A 22399-nucleotide genomic window follows, 5' to 3' on the forward strand; every position below is an offset into this window, starting at 1 on the left:
TTGATAGTCTGTTATATGGTAATAAAAAAAGATATAATACAGAACAAAGGGATGTAAAAGTGGTCCTCAAGATCTACTTCCTAATTACCTAGGGAAATTTTCCATAGCACCCACCAGTATTAGAAAGCAAGTGATAATATTTGGTCTTCTGGGAAAATATCCCTTCTGGATAAGTTAAATCATCGTTTTACAGTTTTTAAAAAGCCATACATTGATGAAAATAAATGATAAATCATGAAAGATATTAACCATTCTAAAGTACATGTTTCCTCAAAGAGAAAGGAAAATGGCATTTGAAAAAATGTAATGTGTATGAATAATACCAATACTTATTCTGAAGGAAATACAGAAAATGTTAAATGATCTGAAACAGAAGTATTTTGATATTTCAAAAATATGCTAGGCCCTTGGAATATACCAGTGGACAAATTGGGTCTATGGAGCTTATATTCTTATGGAAAGGCAGACAAAAAATTAAATGAGTAAATTAATTCTACTGTGTGTTAGAAAGCAAGAGCTATGAAAGAAGAAACATATAGGGCAGAGTTGGGGGAGTCTGGGGTATGTGGTAGGTAGGTGAAAGTTTGGCTATAATAAGTAGAGGGGTCAGGCAGGCTTGGTGACAAAGGCTCATTTGTGAAGAACTTGAAGGAGATAAGGGCATTAGCCATGAGATAACCAGGAGATATCCAGATAAAATAATAGCCAGTGGGGCAGTCATAATGGGGAGAGTGGCTGGAGAGCTTGAAGAACAGGAGCAAGGAGATTTTGTTGGTTGAGAGAAATGAGAAAAGAAAAAAGTGGCAGAAAGACATTTCAGATGTAAAGAGAAGACAGATAGTGTATATTATTGTCCATTATAATGGTCTGGCTCTTATTCTCAGTGAAATGAACATTTGAGGAAAGGAGTGGCATAACAGAATTTAAGTTACTTTGGCTGCTATGTCAAGAACAGATTCTAGAAGCCCAGGGATGAAACAATGAGCCAACCAGTTAGGTGGTTATTTCAGTAATCCAGGAGGTGATGGCAGGATGAATCAAGGTTGTAGCAGTAGTAGTAGTGAAAAATAACATAATTATGGATAAATGTTGAATGTTAAGGCAATAGAATTTCCTGACAGAATAGAAGTCTGGTATAAGAAAAAAAGAATTGATGATTTTAGCCTGATCAATGCTAAGGATGTAGTTAGTAGTTAACCAAGGTGGAGATGTGTGAATGCAACAGGTTCTGAGAAAATATCAGTGGTTTTTATATACTTTGGGAAACATTATATTGTCTTTTTCTAAAATCATAAATTCAAAGATGTATATAGGTATAGAAACATGGCAATGGACAAATCAGTTCAAACTTTCAACATGTTAACCTGTAGATATATAGAAGACACTGAAATAGAGTCACATGATAGGCAGTTGGATAATAACACTCTAGTGCAGGGTGGAAAATTAATTTCAGGAAAGTTTAAGACTCTAAGATAAGATGATATCCCCATGAGAATGTAGACAGAAAAGAGAAGATGATTAAAGTCTGAGCCTTGCGTCATTTCAACATTAAAAAAAATCAGAGAGAAGAAGAAACAGAGAAGGGGTCTGAGAAGGAGTGCTCAATGGGATTGTAGGAAACTAAGAGTGTGATGATTGGGGAGTCAAGCAAATCTGCCAAGGGAAAAAATCATCGTCAACTCTGTCAAATCCTATTAGTTGACAGGTTAAATAAAATGTGAACTGAGAGTTGACCAAGGGATTTAGCATTATGGAGATCATTGGTGACCATCATGTTAAGTATTTAAGTGAAGTCAGGGCAGCAGGGGGCAAGAGTTTTATTGGAGTAGATGTTGAGAGAGACTTGGAGGAGAGGAATTTCAGGCAGGTGGTACAAAGAACTCTTCTGTGACATTCTGTTGCAAAGATAAACAAGAAATGTGACTTACTGGCAGAGGTAGTGGTAAGTGTTATCAATAGTTATTTTTTTAAGATTGGCAAGTTAACAGTATACTGTATGCTAATAAAATGATGTAACACAGAACAAAATTATTCATGATATAGAGGAGAAAGATAATGGTAATGTCCTTGAATAGATGTGAAGAGATAGGATCTAATGCACAAGTAGAAGGCTGGCTTCAAATAGTTCCCCAGGAGTAAGATGGAAGCACTTGTGGATACAACTGCTGGCATACAGGTTAAGTGTGATGGCAGGGGTCATTGGAAAATCCTTTCTGGTTTTCTTTAATTTCTCAGGAAAAAGCAAGTCAACATATGAGAGTGAGGGTCAGGAAAGATATGATGAAGGTTTGAGGAGAGAACAGTTGTGAAATCATCATCTAAAGAGAAAGATTGGACTTGAGAAGACAAGTATGATAAACTTGCAACATTAACAGTCCTATTGAGGTTGTGGTCTTGAAATAATGTATACATTTTCCTTCAGCTTCAGCTATTTTGTGCAGATACAAAGTAAAGATTCTCACAGGATTGTGATTTTGACAAGCAAGTACATGGCATGAGAAAATACAAAAGTTTTGGGTACATAAAAGGGAATCAGAGTGACTGACACAAAGTTCTAATGAATATTTTCAGAGTTATTCTTTGAGGTGGCAGTTTATTCTTCTTTTAACTGAATGAAAAAAAGTATTTAAGATGCTGTGATTTGCACATTTCAAAAGAATAAAAACTATAGAAATTTTTTCCATCAGGGAAAATATTATCAGAATGAGTATGAAGTCAGGGTGCTTAATATATGTTCATTCATGTTACTACATCTAATAGAAGAAAGCACAGATTCATATTATTGATTACATAAATATAACATGCCTTTGAAAATATTAACATTGAAATGAAGCATTCAGAGTATTTCTGATTCAAACTCATTATATAGAATTTTGCTGTGTAATAAGTTAGCCACTAACCACATGTCTATATGAATTTAAGTTAAATTAAATAAAAATTCTGTTCTTCAGTTGCAGGAGCTACAATTTTAGTGCTCAATAATGGCTTGGTTATTCGGTAGCATAGATTTAGAACATTTCCATCATTGCAGAAAGTTCTGCTGGGCAGCACTGATAACAGAAGATCAGAAAATAAAGTATTTGTTCAAGGTCAGACGAATGAATAATGGCAGAACCCAGATGTCTGGATTCTTAATTCAATGTTCTTTGAACTTTTGCCTCTCAATACTCAGAATTTACTAATTAATTTGTATTTTATCAATACAAATAATGGAAAGTACAGACCTCCCATTCTTGACTTGCCTCAAACACATCATTCCTCAAAAATAGGGTATTAAAAAAAAACCATTTTACTTCAACTTTAATGTTTGAGTAACTAACTGGTGTTTCAGTGACTTTTAAAGTCACATTTTCCATGCTTTTATATTTTCACCGAATTTATCCAAATGACATCAATTAAAGAGTTTTTTTAATTAACTCAGAGAGCATAATCTTGCCTTTCCCAAATCATTAGTGGGAAGATGTATACAACACAGAAAAAGGCAATCCTTACAATTATTCTTTAAGAAACTGCTTTTATTTTAGTAGTAGAGCAACTGAAACTATGTAATAGCAGTTATAAAATCATAAAAATGATATTGTAAAGGAAAGTGAATAGTCTTTAATAATTATAGAATGACTTCAGAATAAAAATATAGGGATAAATATTAATATATTTTCTTTAAATTGATAGTAAAATCAAGATGACCTTTATACATATTCATTGTTGAGTGATACACCTGCTCATTTGCCCAATTCTGACTAACCCAAGACTGTGTCAGTCAGGCCATCTGTCACTTGAACTAGAGCAGCAAGTCAGACCAGGCGGGACTCCCTCAGGGCAAGAACCAAAGGCAAGGCAGAGAAAAAGGATATTGTTGGGGTTATTGGAAAGGCTTATCCCCTAGGAAATAGGTGGCAATATGAGGAGGGAGACTTGTAAACATTTGGCTACCACTCTCAACAGTCATGCCTATAATAAAAAATGATAAAAAATGACCCAAACAATAGCAATATCTTTCTGGAATGTATGATGGATAAAATACATATTCAAATTTTGTAGGCAAAAATTTTACAACTTTTATATCACACATCTACATAAAAGTAATACAAATATAAGAATTACACTAAAAAATTCTTCCCAATTTTCACTGTGGCTAGTAGTAACAGGAAGTTTTCTGTATAAAATCATTAAGCCATGCATGCCTTGAAATTTTCCTAATAATTGCCAAATTCAAAGTAATATATCCAGAACCCCAAAGGACTCTAGTAAGCTTTATCCCATGCCATATTTTATGTTGTCATTAAAATTTTAATTTTCTTCCCATGTAAAAATCCCTTTCCAGGAGCATGAGACTGATTTAGTGGCTTGTCTTCGAAATGCCAAATTTCTGCAGAATAGTATCAAGAAAGCTTTTGTAAATTCATGCTTCAGCTATCTTAGAGGTAATAATTTAAACCATTTGAATCTTTCTGAAGGGTTATATTATTTTAGGACATATATTTAAAGGAAAACAAAATAATGACATTTTAAAGAGTGTTTTCAAATATACATACCTGTGAAGGAACATTCTTGGGAGGCTCTATTCGAATGCTGGGGTCCCACTCTCCAGGAGGGAGAACTGTAACCTGATCCAGAAATTCATCTATCCCTGATACCAAGTCATTGCGATCTTTGGCTTTGTAAGCAACATCATGAAAGACCTGTAGAAGGAAATACCACTTGTAGTTTAAAAATCATAAACATCTTAATGATTTTAGTATTTTCATTTCCCAGGATCCCACTTGTGATTATAAATAACATTTTGAAGAAATTGGCAGCTCTCACTCTAATGTAAAATATTATACATTATTTTATGATTCCACACAGATTCCACACTATTTTTCTCTGGATGCTAGTGTGAGTGGTGAAATTTCTGGAGGTGAGGAGTAAGGGAAAGGAAAAGGAAAACAAATGAAAACTCATTAAACTAGAGTTAAAAATTTAAGCTACATAAAGGTTATTTATATGTGGGTAAGTCAAACTTGGTGGAGAAAGTTCTTGCTTAAAAATAGAGAATAAAATTTGTAAACTGTATTAGAAATATTATAATTATATCCTGATATACATAAACTAATTTAAAAGGTTAATTTTATTCAATTTTGAAAATAATAATGTTATAAATTAGTACTTTCTGGCTGTATATTTAAAAAGTACAGAAACTATTTTTCATTCAAAGATTGAGTTATATTTTCAGCCTGCCCATACATGTGCAGTCATTTTGGCTGTTCACAGATCTTCCAAGCCCTCTTTGAGACACACAGTAGGATTAGACTTTTTTGCCTTCTTGTCTTTTGGATTAGATGTGGTCAATTTAGGTGCACAAATGTCACCTTTGACTAGAAGTTATGAGCACCAGTATGTGACATATTGCATTACCTCTGTCTGATTAGGAACTAAAAAACACAGGTCCAGGTTGAGTTTCTATGAGCCTGAGTGCCCGAGTGACTAATCAGCAGAACCCCACTGCCAGCCTGTGATGGCCATTCAGCACCATGTAACGTCTGCTGTTTTAAGACACTAAGATTTTAGTTGGCTTTTCCCTCAGCATAACCCAGCTCCTCCTGACTGACATACAGGACAATACACTCAACACAAGTGAGAAAAGAAAAAATAAGGAGAAACTGGACAAATTCTTTTACACTAAAAATAAGATAAACACTTCTGATAATTTTTTGCATTTTACACATGAAAAAAACAGAATATTTGAGGTTAGGGATTCCTATATTATTTTTTCCTGGTATGTATTAAAGTGACTAAATATTCAATGCTACTCAATGGCAAGTGCTGTGGACAAACAGCAAAGGGGAATAAGGAAATGACTAGGGGATGCTGAAATTTTAAAAAGAGTGTTAAGGAAGGTTTCAGTCAGTAGCTATTACAGCAAAGACCTGAAGTTAGCCAATCCCCAAAAAACAAATGCCAAATGTTTTCTTTGATATAAGGAGGCTGATTCATAGTGGGATAGGGAGAGGGAACATGGGAAGAATAGATGAACTCTAGATAGGGCAGAGGGATTGGAGGGGAAGGAAGGGAGGAGGGGTTAGAAATGATGGTGGAATCTGATGATCATTATTATCCATAGTACATGTATGAAGACACGAATTGGTGTGAATATACTTTGTATACAACCAGAGATATGAAAAATTATGCTGTATATGTGTAATAAGAATTGTAATGCATTCTGCTGTCATATAAAAAAAAGAATTCAGTATTTTTTAAATATACTATCAGAAAACAGAGAAGACAAACCACAGACTGATAGAAAACATTTGCAAAGAACGTATTTCAATAAGGACTATTGTGTAAACTGTATAAGAACTCTTAAAACTCAACAATAAGAAAACAGCCTAAAAAATGGGCAAACATCTGAGCAAGCGTCTTAATATGGATACATACAAATGACACATGAGCAAATGAGAAAATGTTTGACATTAAAAAATTGCAAACTTAAACAATGATATACCACTATATACAGTCCAGAGTGGTTAAATTCCAAAACATTAAATACTGGCAAGGATGTGGAACTACACGCAATTTCAATCAATGTTTGAAATGTAAAATGGTCCAGCTACCTTTGGAGCCATGTGGCACACTTCCTTAAGAAACTAATCATGCTTTTACACATGACCCAGCAATTGCGCTTCTTTGTATTGACCTAAATAAATTCAAAACTTTTATTTGCACAAAACAGCACAAAGGTGTTTATAACAACTTTATTCCTAATTTCAAAAACTTGGAAGCTACCAAGATGTCCTTAAGTAGGTGAACAGGTAAACTGTGATGCATTTAGACAATAAAATATTATTCAGTGCTCAAAAGAAATAAGATATCATGTTCCCAAAAGACAGGTAAGAAATTTAAATGAATATTATTTAGTAAAAAAATCCAATCTGAAAAGCTACACACTATATAAAAAAGAAAAGAAAATTCTGCTTCAAATATTCTATTCCACTTTCAGACCATTTGTTTCAATTTCTGGTTGGACACTCAATCTAAACTGCTGACTGGATGATCCTGATCAGTTTTAAAGGCTATTTCTTGACTTTCCATCTAATAACACTTCACAAAACATCATTGGTGTGATAAATATATAGTCTTCACTTAGTGTGATATGAAAACATCAAGTTATATAAAGGGCTTAGCTATATTTTGAGAAAGAGATTTTTAAAATATAAAAACACAGAATTCCTTGCCCCAAGACACTGTTTTTATGGCTCAGACTATCATTTTGTTTCCCAACTCAAAGTGCTTGTATAAGCTACAAATACTCACACATAAAGATCTTTATCTGGCCCTAAAATCCAATCTGAACACTTATAAATTGCAAATGTTCATAATCTTTAATGAGAATTTAGCTGCTCTTCTTTTCTTTCTTTTCTTGCTACTATCAGCTCTTTTGAGATCTTTATATGATCTCACTCAATTAAAAAATTGCTTCAAGAGGTCACATGATCCTATATACTGCTTTAGACAGATGAATGTCCAAAGCAGCTGATTTCCTATTATTTAAAACTCCTCAAAGATAGATACTACTCTTTATTTGATTTTAAATTATAAATAGTATGTGCCAATTTCCCAAGTAACTTAATTACTTTGAATTGCTCTTCTTCCTTCTCTTTGTCTAACAGATCTAAGGGCACACACACACATCTGACTTCTCAGAGAAGCCTTTCTTGATCCCCTCTCAGACAAAATTAGACATTTTTTTAAATACTCTCATAATACTTCTTCCTTTTTGATAGCTTTCTCTGTAATTATAATGATCTAGTAGAATTTATTGTTAACTGTGTATTTAGTAATTTAATGTCTGTTTTTGCTTTTCAAACAAACTTTGAAATTTCATTGAATAAAGATTTATCCGAACTCTTTAGGTGTTAGGTGAACAAACCAATAAAAATCCATGTTGTATGGAGTTTAAATTCTAGTGAGGGGGAGAAGGAAAATAAATAACATAAACAAATTTTGATGGATAATGGCAAGTGCTGTGGACAAACAGCAAAGGGGAATAAGGAAATGACTAGGCAATGCTGAAATTTTAAAAAGCGTGTTAAGGAACAAAGAGGCCAATTCTTGGGGCTGATACAAGCAAGAGGGAAATAGTAGGATTGAGACATAAAGTGGAAGAGGCAAAGTTCTGCAGGATTAGCAGGGGCATGGTGGCACATGCCTGTAATCCCAGCTAGGCTGAAGCAGGAAGATCACAAGTTCAAGGCCAGTCTCAATCACTAGGCAAGATCCTCAAAATAATGAAATAAAATAAAAAGAACTAGAGATGTAGCTCAGTGGTAGAATGACCCTGGTTCAGTCCCCAGTACAATAATAATAATAATAATAATAATAATAATAATTAATAATTAATAATAATAACAACAACAATATTTTTAAAGCCCTGCGGGACTTTGTAGGTCAACATAAGAACTTTGACCCAGTGACATAGGGAACCACTCACTCAAGGGTCTCTAACAGAGGAGGGATTATTCGAGTTTTTGCATTGATAAGAAAATGAAGTGAAACAAGTACAGAAAAAACAGCAAGGAGGCTCTTTCATAAAAGAATAATAACAGTGACATGGACCAAGTGATGATGAAAACTAGACTATAATAGAGCAGAAAGTGGGAAGTAGTGGAATTCTGTGCTTTTACACTGTGAAAGCACAACCAGGAAGCTTTACTGACAGATTGTATTTAGGGTGTTAAAGAAATAGAGGAGTCAAGGATGACTACAAAGTATAATTCTCTACTCAAAACACTCCATTAGCTTCCCAACTCAGTGTCCTTTGTGACCCACAAATGCCTATGCAGACTGCCCCCGCTGCCCTCCTGACTTCATGCCTGCTGCCCTTTACCTTCCTCACTCCTTCCCAGCCATTTTGTCCTCCTTGCTTTCACCTGTTATTTCCTCAAAGCCTTTGCCATTGTTTATTTTTTTCTTGAAACACTCTTCCCATAGCTGTCTGCACAGGCTGCTCTCTTTCCTCCTTTAGGTTCTTGGTTGAAATGTCTCTTCAGTAAGTTATTCTCTGACCATTTAAACTGGTGCCACTTTCCACCCAATTCTATCTCCCGTCCCTCCCTCCATAGTGTTTACTTCCATATGCCATATGTTTTAGTTCTATGTTGGTCTGCCTTTCCACTAGACCATTGGCTTAATAAAAGAAAAGGCTTTTATCCATTTTGTTCACTTCTATCCATTTTGTTCACTTCTATCATTTTGTTCACCCACCATCTCTGTCAGAATGCCTGATAAATATTTATCCAATATATACTTGTCAAACAAATTAATGAGGAACACAGAGACTGGTTTTACTAGAGTTCAAAACTCTTTATAAGGTTGTTATATGTAAAACAGTGTGACATTAGCATCAAAGTAGATTTTTTGAAAGGCAGGGATTGCAAAAAAAATGACACACTAGTCAATTAATGGTACTGAGCCAATTGCTAATCTATCCAAAATGAAACTATATTTCTACCCACATATCACACATAAAGCAATCTCAGATATGCTGAAAAAAACATATTAAAGCTCAATAAACACAATGTAGCAGGATAATTGATAACTTTGAGGTAAACAGTAACATTTCAGACATTTAGTATCAAAACAAAGCATACAATAAATTTTAACTCCTTTTCATGGGGGAAATATAAGACAAGAAAAAAGTGGTATTCAACATCAATCTGAACATTCAATAGTATATTAGTAAATGGTGACCTGACTGGGAGTAGTTTCAGTAGAGTGTTAGTAGCAAATATCAGACTGCAATATGTTAGATGAAGCTAAAATATTCATGACCAAGTACACACTGCTGTTTCAAAACTCTCAAGAGTCAGATTTTGACAACACTTCTTCAATGCTAGAAACTATTAAGCAGTAAGACATTTACTTTTAGGATAGGAGCGACCCGGATATTCATTTCATACATATATTTTAAGTAGCTACCATGTGTTGGGCATGTTTGCTGACTGCACAGAGCCAGTGTTGATTTGAGATCTAAGAAAGAAAGAAAACTATTAGTTTGAAAATCCAGAACAAAAAAGGCAAAACTATACCATTTTTAGTAGAAAATACTTTTGGTTTTCCGTTTGCTGTGGTTTTCATAAAACTGTTATGTTAATATATAATGGCTTTACTGTTATTTTAAAATAGATTTTAAAATGCATATTTTTAAAATTTCTCAGTTTTAAGTTCTATTATGATACGTAACAACATATCTATATTCATAATAGCTTTTCAGGTTCTTAATATTTTCAAATGTAAAGGGATGAACAAATGGGCAGCAGTGCTGATAAGCACAATCATTTGATATTCTCTAGTAAAGCTCAACAGCAATGAAGAAAGTGATTATTATTGATTCAAGATATTGACAGGATGAGTTGTACAATATTGATTCATTTTAAATTTTTTAATTTGTTCTTTTTATTTTTTTAACAAACGTATAACTAGGAATTTAATTTTCATAAATGTTTTGTTGAAAAGAATATCAAAATATTCTTTTTAGATATACATGATGACAGAGATACAAAACAAAATAATTAGTTCTTTTCCAAAAAAAAATTATTGACCCCTGACACAGGGATCTATGCTGAGTCTGAAAATACAAAAGTATTTGAAAATATAAAAGATATGTTCTACCTATCAGAACCTCCCAATACAGACAAAGGGAAAAAAAGAAAAGGATGAAGTTCACTTCAACAAGTCTTTATTTGATCTCTGGCAAAATCAGCTTTTACTGCTTTCACAGGATTTACAGTTTTATAATACAACTAATCATTTTCTTATCAAGTTAACTATATAAATCAACATATTCAGTTTCATTATTAATGATTAAATTATTATAGACTTCAAAGCAATTAAATAAGCACCTGGACTTTGAACAATAACCCATTGTTTTTCTTTTTAAAAGTATTTTAAACATACTAAGAGCAGAGGATATTGGTCAGTGATAAAATGCTAGCCTTACATGTGTCAGACCTGGGGTTTGGTTCCCAGTACTAAAATAAACAAATGAATAAATGTATTCAAACAGGTTTTTTATATTCAATCAATATTCTATTCAATTTACATGCCCTGGTATAATTAATAATTCTTATTGTTATGGGTAATTTTCTGTTGGGCTTTCTGCTTCTTTATGCCAGTACACACAAAGAATTACAAATTTTCCTAAAGCTAAATTCAAAACTTTCAAGCCTAAAGGATTCATTTCCAGTCTTCATTAGATGGCTAATGTATGTTCTCAAATTAGGTAGTCTCATCAATCAAGGAAACTGGAGGAAGCCCCTTCTCTGATCTCATTCTAAATCTAAAATTAAACATGAGTGTTTCCCTGTTGTTCAGAACCAACATTTTCTTCTTGAGAAAATTTTGATTCACACTTGGGGAAAAGGAAGATGAGAACTAAAAAGACTATATCTGAGCCTTTCAGGATATACTACACTCCTCTCATATTATAAAATGTGGCATACCTCACAGCTCTCTTATGTAGTGACCTAAATGTCTTAGTTGGAGAGAAATGCTGTCCAAAACATAATAAAACATGAAATATTTTAATGTTCATGAAAGTGATAATACACTTAATTTATAAAACACAAATCACAATATTATTTATTTAACAATACTGCAAAATATTTAGTGTTTGGAAACACTAAAAGTTGAGATACTATGAGTTTTCTCAGAGAGTTCTACCAATAGAAATAAGGGTTATTGAAGATAGAATTTACAGGTAAGAATCTCAAGATGAAATTTAAATTTAAAGGTAAAGATCTCAAGATGAAGTCATCTTAGACCTAGGTGGGCCCTAAATCCAATGTCAGATGTCATTGATAACAGAAAATGGGAAGACATAGAGACATGGGGGGAAAGCCCATGAATGTAGAGACAGATATGGAAGTTCTGCCATAAGCCAAGGAATAGCAGGAGTCACCAGAAATGGAAGAGATAAAGAAGGACCCTCCCCTAGAGACTTATACGGGAGTGTGGTTCTGCTGACATGTGAACTTCATATTTATGGCCTCAAAAAAAAAAAAAAAAAAAAAAACAGTAGAAAACAAATTACTTGTTTTAAGCCATCCAGTTCATGGCAATTTTTTATAGGAACCATAAGCAACAAATACAATCATTAAATTGGCTTTTTTAGAAAATTGATTTTTAAAAGTTTTTCCAAGCTTTTAGTTGCCAATGTATAAATTTACATCATTAATTCATATAAAACTTAATTTGAACAGAGAGAAAAGCTTATAATGTAAAACCCCAAACATAAGTTCAATTTTTCCAATTTCATAAGGTTAGGAAAAGTAATATACAATACTAATTGGCTCCTTTTATAGAATTTTCAAGTATTTGCATCCCTGTATTCCAATAAACACATTATTATATTATTTAGATGATATTCTAGATAGTATATAATCCCATTTGTTCATTTAGTACTGAATTAATGCCCCTTCTGTGATCTTTCCCATCTGCTCTTTCCTTTAACAATAAGAACAAATTTCCATACTGTGTGGGGAATAGAAGTCAAAGAAAAGTTATATCATATGACTTTTTATGTTCTTATTTTAAGATCTTACTTTTTGAGACATACATCTCTTTGAGAAGTTGATGAAAGCTTTTTCTAGTCCAAAAAAGAAATTTACACACAATTTTTTTTCCACACAGAAAAAAATTGAGCACTCTATGACAGGGATAACAAGCCTCTTGAAAATCTATCTATAGGGCCTCTAATAGTTCAAAAAGTTTCTTAAAACATCTTCATATATGTAAAGTAACTGCAGAAAAATGACAGATGTTGCAGGGCTTTTTGGTGTTATGTATACTATTCAAATAACACACCATTGCTTTTCATTTAGACCTTAAAATTATTTTTTCCCAAAATTAAATCTGCAATGATAAACAGTGATGCTTACGTTGGCAGCACATGTACTATAAAGGGAATATAAACCAATATAATTGTCACTAAATAACTCTCTTTAGAATATGATATTTTAAAATATTATATTCTTGGGTGTTAATCTATAATCTCTTTTGAACAATTTTTTCTCAAGGAAATTTGATAATGGATACCTGATAGAATGAAATTCAGTACAAAGAAATCTGAATTGTAGCAAACTGTCCTGGAAAGAGGAGATAGTGAAACAAACTTGAATAAATACCTCATCTGTCATGAGTGTTGCAATTGATCTGCCAATCTCATGGTACTGTTGACCCTTTCCCAGGGGTCCCAGAAGAATGAACAAAAATCTGTAGTTAAGAAGAAAAAAAAGAGAAATGCTTCAGGGTAGAAATATAAAAATATTTTTAGTAGAACAGAACCACACCTCCCAGTGGAATCAGTGAAATGAGAATATCATTGTAAAGTAGTTCCACAATTTTTCATAGTTCATTATTATTTTGAAACAATTTACAGTGATTGACTCTTATGCATAAAGTCCTTGAGCAATGAGAATACACGATCATTTTTATCTCAGTATTTCCCCATTGAATTATCTGACCTACACAGTCATTCCTAGGAATTTTAAGGATTCTATAATCCTTAGAGGACAAAGGTAGAAAAAGTAAAATTCATTAAACCTTTCCAAATTATAAGGAAAAAAACTTGTTTGTATACAAAATGGAGAATAATTCAAAGGGGTTAGAAAATAATACAAAGGTATAAAGAAAGACAGAACATAATATTAATACCCTGTAGATATATATAAAAATATAAAAAATATTGTTAAAAATCAAAGATCATTTAGGCAGAAGAAAACAGTTAATATTCTATTAATTCCAATGCTAGAAGAATAAAAATAGCAGCTGCACTATAATACTCCATCTAAACAAGGTTGAATGTCTGGCAAATTCATCATCATAACCGGTGCTTTTAAAGAAATCAATACATGCTCTGACTTTGGAGGACTGGTAATTGCCCTATCTATGAGAAGGTTAATGCTACAAGGAAATTGTGAAAATTAAAGAATGTCCTATATTTTGCATTATAATTCTTTGGTGTTAATTTGTTAAATGGTTTATATGAAAAATTAAGACCAATGGCTTTGTAAGGTATACTGAAATAGTCACTGTAATTCTATCCTCCATTCAGTTGCAGACTTTAGAGATTGTACATGTTTTTACATAAATCATGTTATACAACCTTACAGGATCCAACTTACAAAATTTTTATGTCAATTGTAACTGAATTCAAGTTAATTTCTACTGTATAGAAAAATCCACTATATATTTAAAACATTAATATTGGAATGTGGTGCCAGAAGCTTTATCAATCATAATACTTTTGAGAAATGTCCTAACCTATGTGCATCTTGCTGTTTTTCAGGTTTCCATGAGCTATTTATAAGGTCCTAAAATATTTATTTTTTGACATATTCTACTATGTGTTGCTCTTATATTCATGGTGTGCCCTTTTGTCCTCCTAAGAAAGGATAATTAGGAATCCTGAATGGCTTTCTTTATTCTCTTTGTCTAACTAATCTTCTTCCATTTTTCTAGTTCCATTAACTAGTCTTTTGAATCTCTCCTTCTATGATGGCTCCACAGTGCCCCTAATTTTTTCTCCATTGTTCACTGCACATATTTTGCTATGTCAGTATGAAATGAGGTCACCTAAACCTGACAGTTTTCAAACTGAGGGTATATAATCTCATTATTGCTTTTCTCTACTCCTGGGAATTTTTTTCTTTGAAATACAGGAATTATCATTATCATAAGCAGCAATCATTTACTCATGTTCACCAGATAGCTTCCTAAATGGTGGAAATTGCTGGGACAACTGAAAAGAAATTTTAAACTGCCAGAATATTATTTCTACAATAAGTAAGTTTGATCCCTCGAATCTCAGTCCCAGTTTCTCAGAAACTCTGCATTGATTATAAGTGGTACACAGAAATTTCAGCCTTAATCAACCAATCAGATGCTGCTTTAATATGGTGAGTTCACCCTTCCTGGTTTGTTTGTTTGTTTGTTTGTATAGTACTGGAGATTCAATTAAGGGCTTCACACATACCACACAAGCACTCTGCCAATGAGCTTGCCAACCTTCCTCCTTTTTAATAAAAGTTGGTATGTCTCAGAAATATCAAAAAGCCATCAACCATGATAAATAGAAACTTTTTCTATAACTTGAATGGTAACTAGGTGTTATAGTCTGGATATGAAGTATTCCCTAAAAGCTCATGTGTTGAAGGCTTAGTCACAAATGCAGCAGTGTTCAGAGGTGGAGTCTTTGGGAAGTGATTGGATCTTGAAGCCTCTGACCTCATTGGTGGGTTAACCCATTAAGGAATGCATACCTCAAACGGACTATAGGGAGGTAGTGGAAAGTACAGTAGGTGGGATCTAATAGAAATGAGTGTGCCTTTGGGGGCTTGCCCTTGGGGACTATTTTGGAGACTATATCTTGTCCTGGGTTCCTACACACACACACACCCACACACCTCTCTACCTCCTATCACAAGCTGAGCAGCTTTCCTCTGCCTTGCCCTCCTGCCATGTTTCTGCCTTGGAGCCAACTGACTAGGGACTGAAACCTCTGAAACAATGTACCAAAATAAAGTCTTCTCCCTTTTAAGTTATGTCATTAAGGTTGTAATCATGATGAAAAGCTGATAAAAACAGTAGCTTTCTCCCTAAAACCACAGAGTGAGACTAGGCACTCCAACATTAAATCCCAATTTAGTCAGTTGAGCTCTTATAAAATGAGACCTCTCCTGGCTGCACTATTCCATGTTTCTGGAATATTTATCTGTACTCAAAGTATGAAGTGATATAATCTGCTGTGTTTTGAGTTAAGGGCAGAGGTCTGTGGAGGAAATATATTTTCTAAATCTAGTTGCCTCAGAACTTCAACTTTTCATCATTTTAACCTGACTAGGCATTCCATGTTTGCAAGAGGAGGAATACTAATAGCATCTGAGGAGTCATGGTATCACACAAAGAGCAGCAGTCACATTGGAAATGGGACCTTAGGTATCATGTTTTGCTGAATAAAACCAGAGTGAAAGACAATATATCCTTAGGAATCACATTTGATGGGACAAGCAGGGAAGAAAAGAAGGTCCTTGGATAATTGTGTGCTAGGAACCTAGCATGTTAAGGTCAATATTTTATTATATATATGCAATTTTATCCAGGGACAGCCTATAAAATAGGGATAAATGATAACACAATTTAGTTTGTATTATCACTAAGCTATTTATGTATAGTCAAATAAGAAACAAATTCAGGTAATCAGGGGCTGGGGTGTGGCTCAGCAGCAGAGTGCTCGCCTAGCACATGCAAGGCACTGGGTTCGATCCCCAACACCACATAAAAATAAAAATAAATAAAGGTATTATGTCCAATTGCAACTAAAACTAATAATAATATTTTTTTAAATTCAGGTAGTCAAATAGAACTTGTACTTTTTGATTCAGAGTGAACTATATTTCCACTATGCTGCTTCTAGTGATTCTTCAGACACCATGGATGAGAGGCACACTCTGCCTAGCACTGAAATATACAGTACCTTTAATATGGCAGAAGCACTCCTAATGATGGCACTTATATTTATTTTTAAGGCCTACTCAAGCACAAACCAAATCTTGGAAATTTTAATCTTTTTGAGCTTTACCACACTCCTATACAGAATCCTCTCTTTCTTGAGCACACCATTTAATGTAACCTTTGAGAAAAGTCTAACACTTAGTCATTCCCCAAAAAAATGTAAAATAGGTTTGTATTATTATTATTACATATATAGGGTACCCAGGGACAAGGAACATGTGTAAAATAAAACATAGAAGTTGGAGGAGGAGGAAGAGGAGGAAAGGATAGAATAATTTTTAAAGCATTTTTCTCTCTCTCTTACAAACAGGAAACAGTTTTGTTGGTGACATGTTGGTTTCTTATCAAAATTCTAAGAGGAAATTATATTTAATCCTCTCTCTCTCTCTCTCTCTCTCTCTCTCTCTCACACACACACACACACACACACACACACACATACACACACACACAAATGCTTCAAGAAAAATGTAAAAGATGTTCTGATATTTTATACCTGGTTGGAATTGGGACTTCAGCCAGTCCTTGAAGCAAGACAGCTGGAGACAACCTGACAAATGCAACCACAGTTCTATCTAAGAACTCCAGTTCTCCAACTAAGATGTTTGAAGCTTCAGCACCTGGAGGAATCTTTTTCATAAAATGCAGATCAACCTGTGATCATCAAGAAGTAAAGAAGGTAAATCAAAATTGGAACAACATGGAAAGTAATAATTTAGAACACTGCTTCATATATATTATCCATCAATAAATACAATTTAAATAATACAGATGTATATCTCATTCGCCCTTTTTCTATAATAAATTTCTTTATTTTCTTCTTTTTTTTTTTAATACTAGGGGAAAAAGACCCAGAGGTGCTCTGCCACTGACCCACCTTCCCAGCCCTTTTGATTTATTTTGAGACAGGATCTCCCTACATTGCTGAGGCTGGGCTCAAACTTGCCATCCTCATTCCTTGGCCTTCTAAGTAGCTAGAATTACAGGTGTGCACCACCACACCATGCATGATGCTTTTCTTTACTTGTAGATGACTTTACTTTGTCATCAATGAGCTAAATATTTCATTTTTCTATTCACTATTTTTAAAAGATTTTTTAACATCAGCAATCTTTAAATTTTGGGAGGAGTAGTATATGTACTTAAATTTACTGTAACCATATATTAACTAGCATTTGTCAACAGATTCAATATTTTGTGCCAGATTGTCTTAATTTTACATAATACGTTTTTATTAATTAATGCTCAACATATGGCTATTTCAAAAGAAATATAATCATGCTCCTTTTTACAGTATAAATTATGACTTTAGTCTTCAACTTTATTCTAATTGTTCTATCTTATTCATGTTTTATACTTGGCATGCTACTTCTTCAATTTAATTTCTTATTAAGGAATTTAGACATAACAGAATAGAGAAAACAAGAAAAAAAAAGTATCAACATTAGGCATTGCTAAACATCCATAGCTGAATTTCAAATATGAGATGTCTATGACTGAATGAACATAAAAAAGTGATCATTAACAGGAAGAAATGCTAAAAGTAAAGTGTGGTGTCTGAAAAATGAATGTAAAAATCTTTAAGAGTAAATATGATACAAAAGATTTTGGTGAAAACCAAGCAGGGACTTTTTAGTAAAATTACAAGTCCTATTTCTTTTTTTATTCACTTGAGTTGCTTTTTATGGAACTATGATTTTTTAGGGGAATAGTTTATCTTCTCTAGTAATTGGTTTTATACTCTCCTGTTAATGAAATGAGGGCCAAAGATCAAAGTGAGAATAACCAAGAGAGAGAGAGGAAAGAGCTCTGGCAAACAGAGTGAGGCTGAAAAGATATTTTTAGGCCAGACAGTTGTTTTGCTGGTTAATAATTTGAGGACTTTTTCCAAGAAGTTGAAGGTAAAAATATTTAAAACTTCTAGGAGTACTTTATAAAATTCACAGCCACATTTTAGTGACCATATTAAATCTGTTGCTTTCTTAAATTAAGACTTCAGTAAAGCTATTTGGTAGGTTGAGAATGAATTATCTTTCTGTAAGACAAGGATTTCAAAAACAAAATATCCAGTATGTACAGTATTAATTTCATATAAGGATTAAGTGTAAAAGTAATCTGTACTAGTTTATAAAAATGTCAAATAGAACCAATATCTTATTTAAGAAAAGGGAGAATGATTTAACAAAGTAAAATTGCTTATAAAAGAAATATTTGACAAATATCATAAATTCCAAAGTTTTTACCCCACAAATATACTTCCAAATATAAATTTATAAGCTTATTTACATAAACTTATCGTAAATCATACAATATAGAATATTGCATGGTAAATATATTTCTTTTATAGAATTTAACCTTCTATTATAAAATCTAATTTATAGATGACAAAGGAATTTAGTTAATAAGAAAGTTAATTTTATGGGATTTTCATACTTAATATTTCTAGCTGATAGGCACATTGAAACTTCTACAAATTAATAATGCTTTACATTTTTACTATACTGTTAAAATCTTAAGAAGGGAATAGGAGATTTGCCATATTAGTCCTATGAGAAAAACATAATACGTTGTCCTAAGTCTTTCAGAGCTTGTAAAAATGAAGTTTCAGTGATAAATATTAATACACTAGGACAAAATTTAAAATGAGAAAATAACTTTTTAAGAAAATCTATAATTGTAATGAATATGAGGCATATTAAGAATTCCTGAAATTTAAATTCCACCTAGAAAAATGTCATTAAACTCAATTATTATTTAATTAATGCCATAGCCTTTCCTATAAAAGTCTGTGCTTCAGGCAGGGAGTTATTACAGATTAAACTTAATTAAATCAGAGAGTATATAGTATGCTAAAATAGTTTAGTTTTCAAAAACTTATGGTGCTTATACATGATTTAAAAACATTCATTGATACAGTTATTTAGAAAAGGCATTAAATACACAGAATTTAATTGCAGATTAGCAGGTATATCTTTCATTTTGAAATGCAATAAATTATAGTTAGGTGTACTATATTATATTCATTACATTATATTATTCTTGGAGTAAACATGTATTTCAGGGATAAGAAATTATATGTTATAATAGTCATATTATTATGTTATTCCTGGACTAGCCCTATATTTTTGTATTTGTGTTATGTATGATTCATAAAAATATCTTATTTAGCAATATCCCTACCTATTAATATAAACAAAAAAAATCACATCTGAAGAACCATAAATTATAGCTACCTAAAAACAGCTCTGGGGATCTAAGTTGACTGATATTCTTAAGACAATTAATTATCAAGTGGATTCAAATATTTGAAATGGATAGAAAGAAATTCTGAAAGTTTTTGATCCTCCCAATGGAACATTCAAGGAATGAAGCTGTATTTTCTCAGATTTATTTTCTGGATTTCCACTCATGTTTCTGGGCTCTTTAGACTTCACTGTCATGCTGAGGGACAGATCCTTTATTCTGGGCATTTGGTATGTAAGCCATGGATGAAAAACAGTTCGTAGGGAAGAAGATTGGACAAGACCATGGCAAAACCAGAAGAATCTAGGCAAGCTCCACACTCACAGAAGAAGGGAAACTAGGCAGAAATTTGGAAAGAAAGCTTTAATCTTGAGCCCCTTATAGAAAGCACAAGAAAGTCAAAAGAGAATCTGAGGAGGAATCACTATTTTGACACTAACTAGCCAACAATCTTGAGTCCTTCTCTTAATCTCTCTGGGATTTAGCTTCGTTGTCAGTCTCAAATATCCTATAGTTTTAGGATTTAATAATCCAACTCTTTGTAATGTGTGTTACAAACTAAAGATAGATGCAAAAGATGTTTTTTAATCCCCAAACTAAATTATATAAAGCCTTATTTGGTTTATTTGAAATAAAAGAAACACTACTGACATATATTCTATTGTCAGTTTATTAAAGAAAGAGGTATATAGTGGGGTTTAAAAATTTTTTTTAGTTGTAGACGGACACAATACCTTTATTTTATTCATTCATTTTTATGTGGTGCTGAGGATAAAACCAAGTGCCTCACCCATGCTAGGCAAGCACTCCACCATTGAGCCACAACCCCAGCCTGAGGTAAATAGTGTTTTGACAAATATTCTTTTAAAAGCACTATAGAAAAAGCTAAAACCTGGCAATTCAGATTATATTCTAAATCACTTCTTCAATGAATAAATTTGATGGTCCTATCCGTGGATGAATTAAAAATGTGTAGATTGAAGGTAGATAGAATATAAGGTCAGGTCACATGAAGCAAATAAGTAAACCACCATTTTTTTTTTTTAACATCTCAGAATTTTACTAGGGTTTAGAATCTACATATTAAGACTTAAGATATTTAAATAGACATAATAACCTAGATATTAGCTGAGCTTTGATTAATTTACTTTAAACTGATATCATTAGGCTAAAATAAAAATCTTAACTCATCTACCTGTAAAATCTGGCACTAAAAGTTGTTTCTATAGTGATGGATAACTTCTGTTCTCTCCAAACCCTCCGGGTTATAGAATTAAGGATGTTATTTGTTTTTCTTATTTTTTTCCTCTTTGTGTGTGTGTGTGTGTGTGTGTGTGTGTGGTGCTGGGGATTGAACCCAGGGCCTTGTGCATGCAAGGCAAGCACTCTACCGACTGAGCTATAACCCCAACCCTCTTGTTTTTAATCCCAAAACTAAAGGTTTAGATTATTTTGAATCTTGTAGGTGAAATTCATTCATCCCAGCCTTATTTAAGACTTAAAGAGTGCACATCTACCAAAATATTAAAACCTGGTTTGTTATTTATTTGGTTACTTCCATTTCTACTAATATTAATATAACAATAATAATAGAAGCCACTTTTCTTGAGCATCTACTATATGCCCAGTTCCCTGCCAGGTTCACTGTCTCTCTCATTGAATCTTGTAACAAAACCACAGATATGTATTATTATTATTATTATTATTATTATTATTATTATTATTATTTTATACATGAGAAGACTGGAGTTCAGAGAATTTCTCAATGATCAGATAATTTATAAATGCTAGAGTCAGGATTCAAGATCTCAAATCTATTTTCTTTCCAATGTACTATTCTAAGGACAAGAACCTGAGAAACACAAATGACAGGCACTAAGTTGAGGGCTCTGGAAAATTTAATTTCCCTATTAAATGGACCAGTGAATGGAAATGTGATGATGAAGAAGAGGATTAAAGGAAAACATTTATTTTTTATTTTTTTTCTAGTCCCGACTGTTTGAGGAGAATAGAAAATAAGACTACTGTCTTCAGTTGTCAATCTTCATATTCTTTATAGGTGATGATACATTTTTGAAGGTTGTAAAAATAGGTCACATAACAAAAACCAATATGGAGATATATAAAAATTCAGTGTATAAGTGTTACATTATTTTAGAAAGTTAAAAGGTAGTTAATTTGAAAGGATGAGCTATAGAGTTTATAATCATTATTTTTGAGAATGTTAAATATGCCCTTGTTATACTGTTAATGTTTGCATAAATGAATAATCAATTTTATATGTCATGACTTTTAAGGTATTATTTCAAATTAAGAATATCACAAATTAAGTTATAGCAGTTTGTGACAATTTTATTCCAACTTTCAGATGAATGAAGATGTAATGCCTTAAAAGATCATTTTTAGAGTGGCAGATGGAATACATTTGAACTGGCTGAATATTTGAATCACATGCCTCCATACAGTGAAATGAGCTCTGAACCACTGTAGAAAAGTAGCCCGAGGAAGCCCTCACCTCTCTCTCTTGCTGGTGTGGAGGTCCTTTTTCATGCCTTTGTTTCATCCCACATGGACTAGTGTGCCCCTTTTGCTGGCCTCCCAGTCC

At 32.9% G+C, this 22399-nt stretch overlaps 1 protein-coding gene across 3 annotated transcripts in view; it reads right to left on the reverse strand.

Moving 5' to 3' along the window:
- Slc4a10 (solute carrier family 4 member 10) overlaps nucleotides 1–22399 on the reverse strand; it is a 194389-nt gene that overhangs the window by 62425 nt on the left and 109565 nt on the right. For 2 of the 3 annotated variants that reach the window (XM_076866180.2, XM_076866181.2), the window contains 4 exons: nucleotides 22310–22399; nucleotides 17048–17205; nucleotides 13164–13251; nucleotides 4536–4682 (listed from right to left, as the gene is read on the reverse strand). In XM_076866180.2, the coding sequence (XP_076722295.2) occupies nucleotides 4536–4682; nucleotides 13164–13251; nucleotides 17048–17205; nucleotides 22310–22399 (483 nt within the window). The remainder of the gene's footprint in view (nucleotides 1–4535; nucleotides 4683–13163; nucleotides 13252–17047; nucleotides 17206–22309) is intronic. The other variant, XM_076866182.2, reaches the window with a different exon arrangement.

This window comes from Callospermophilus lateralis, chromosome 9 (genome assembly GCF_048772815.1).
Source record: "Callospermophilus lateralis isolate mCalLat2 chromosome 9, mCalLat2.hap1, whole genome shotgun sequence".
Taxonomy (NCBI): Eukaryota; Metazoa; Chordata; class Mammalia; order Rodentia; family Sciuridae; genus Callospermophilus; species Callospermophilus lateralis.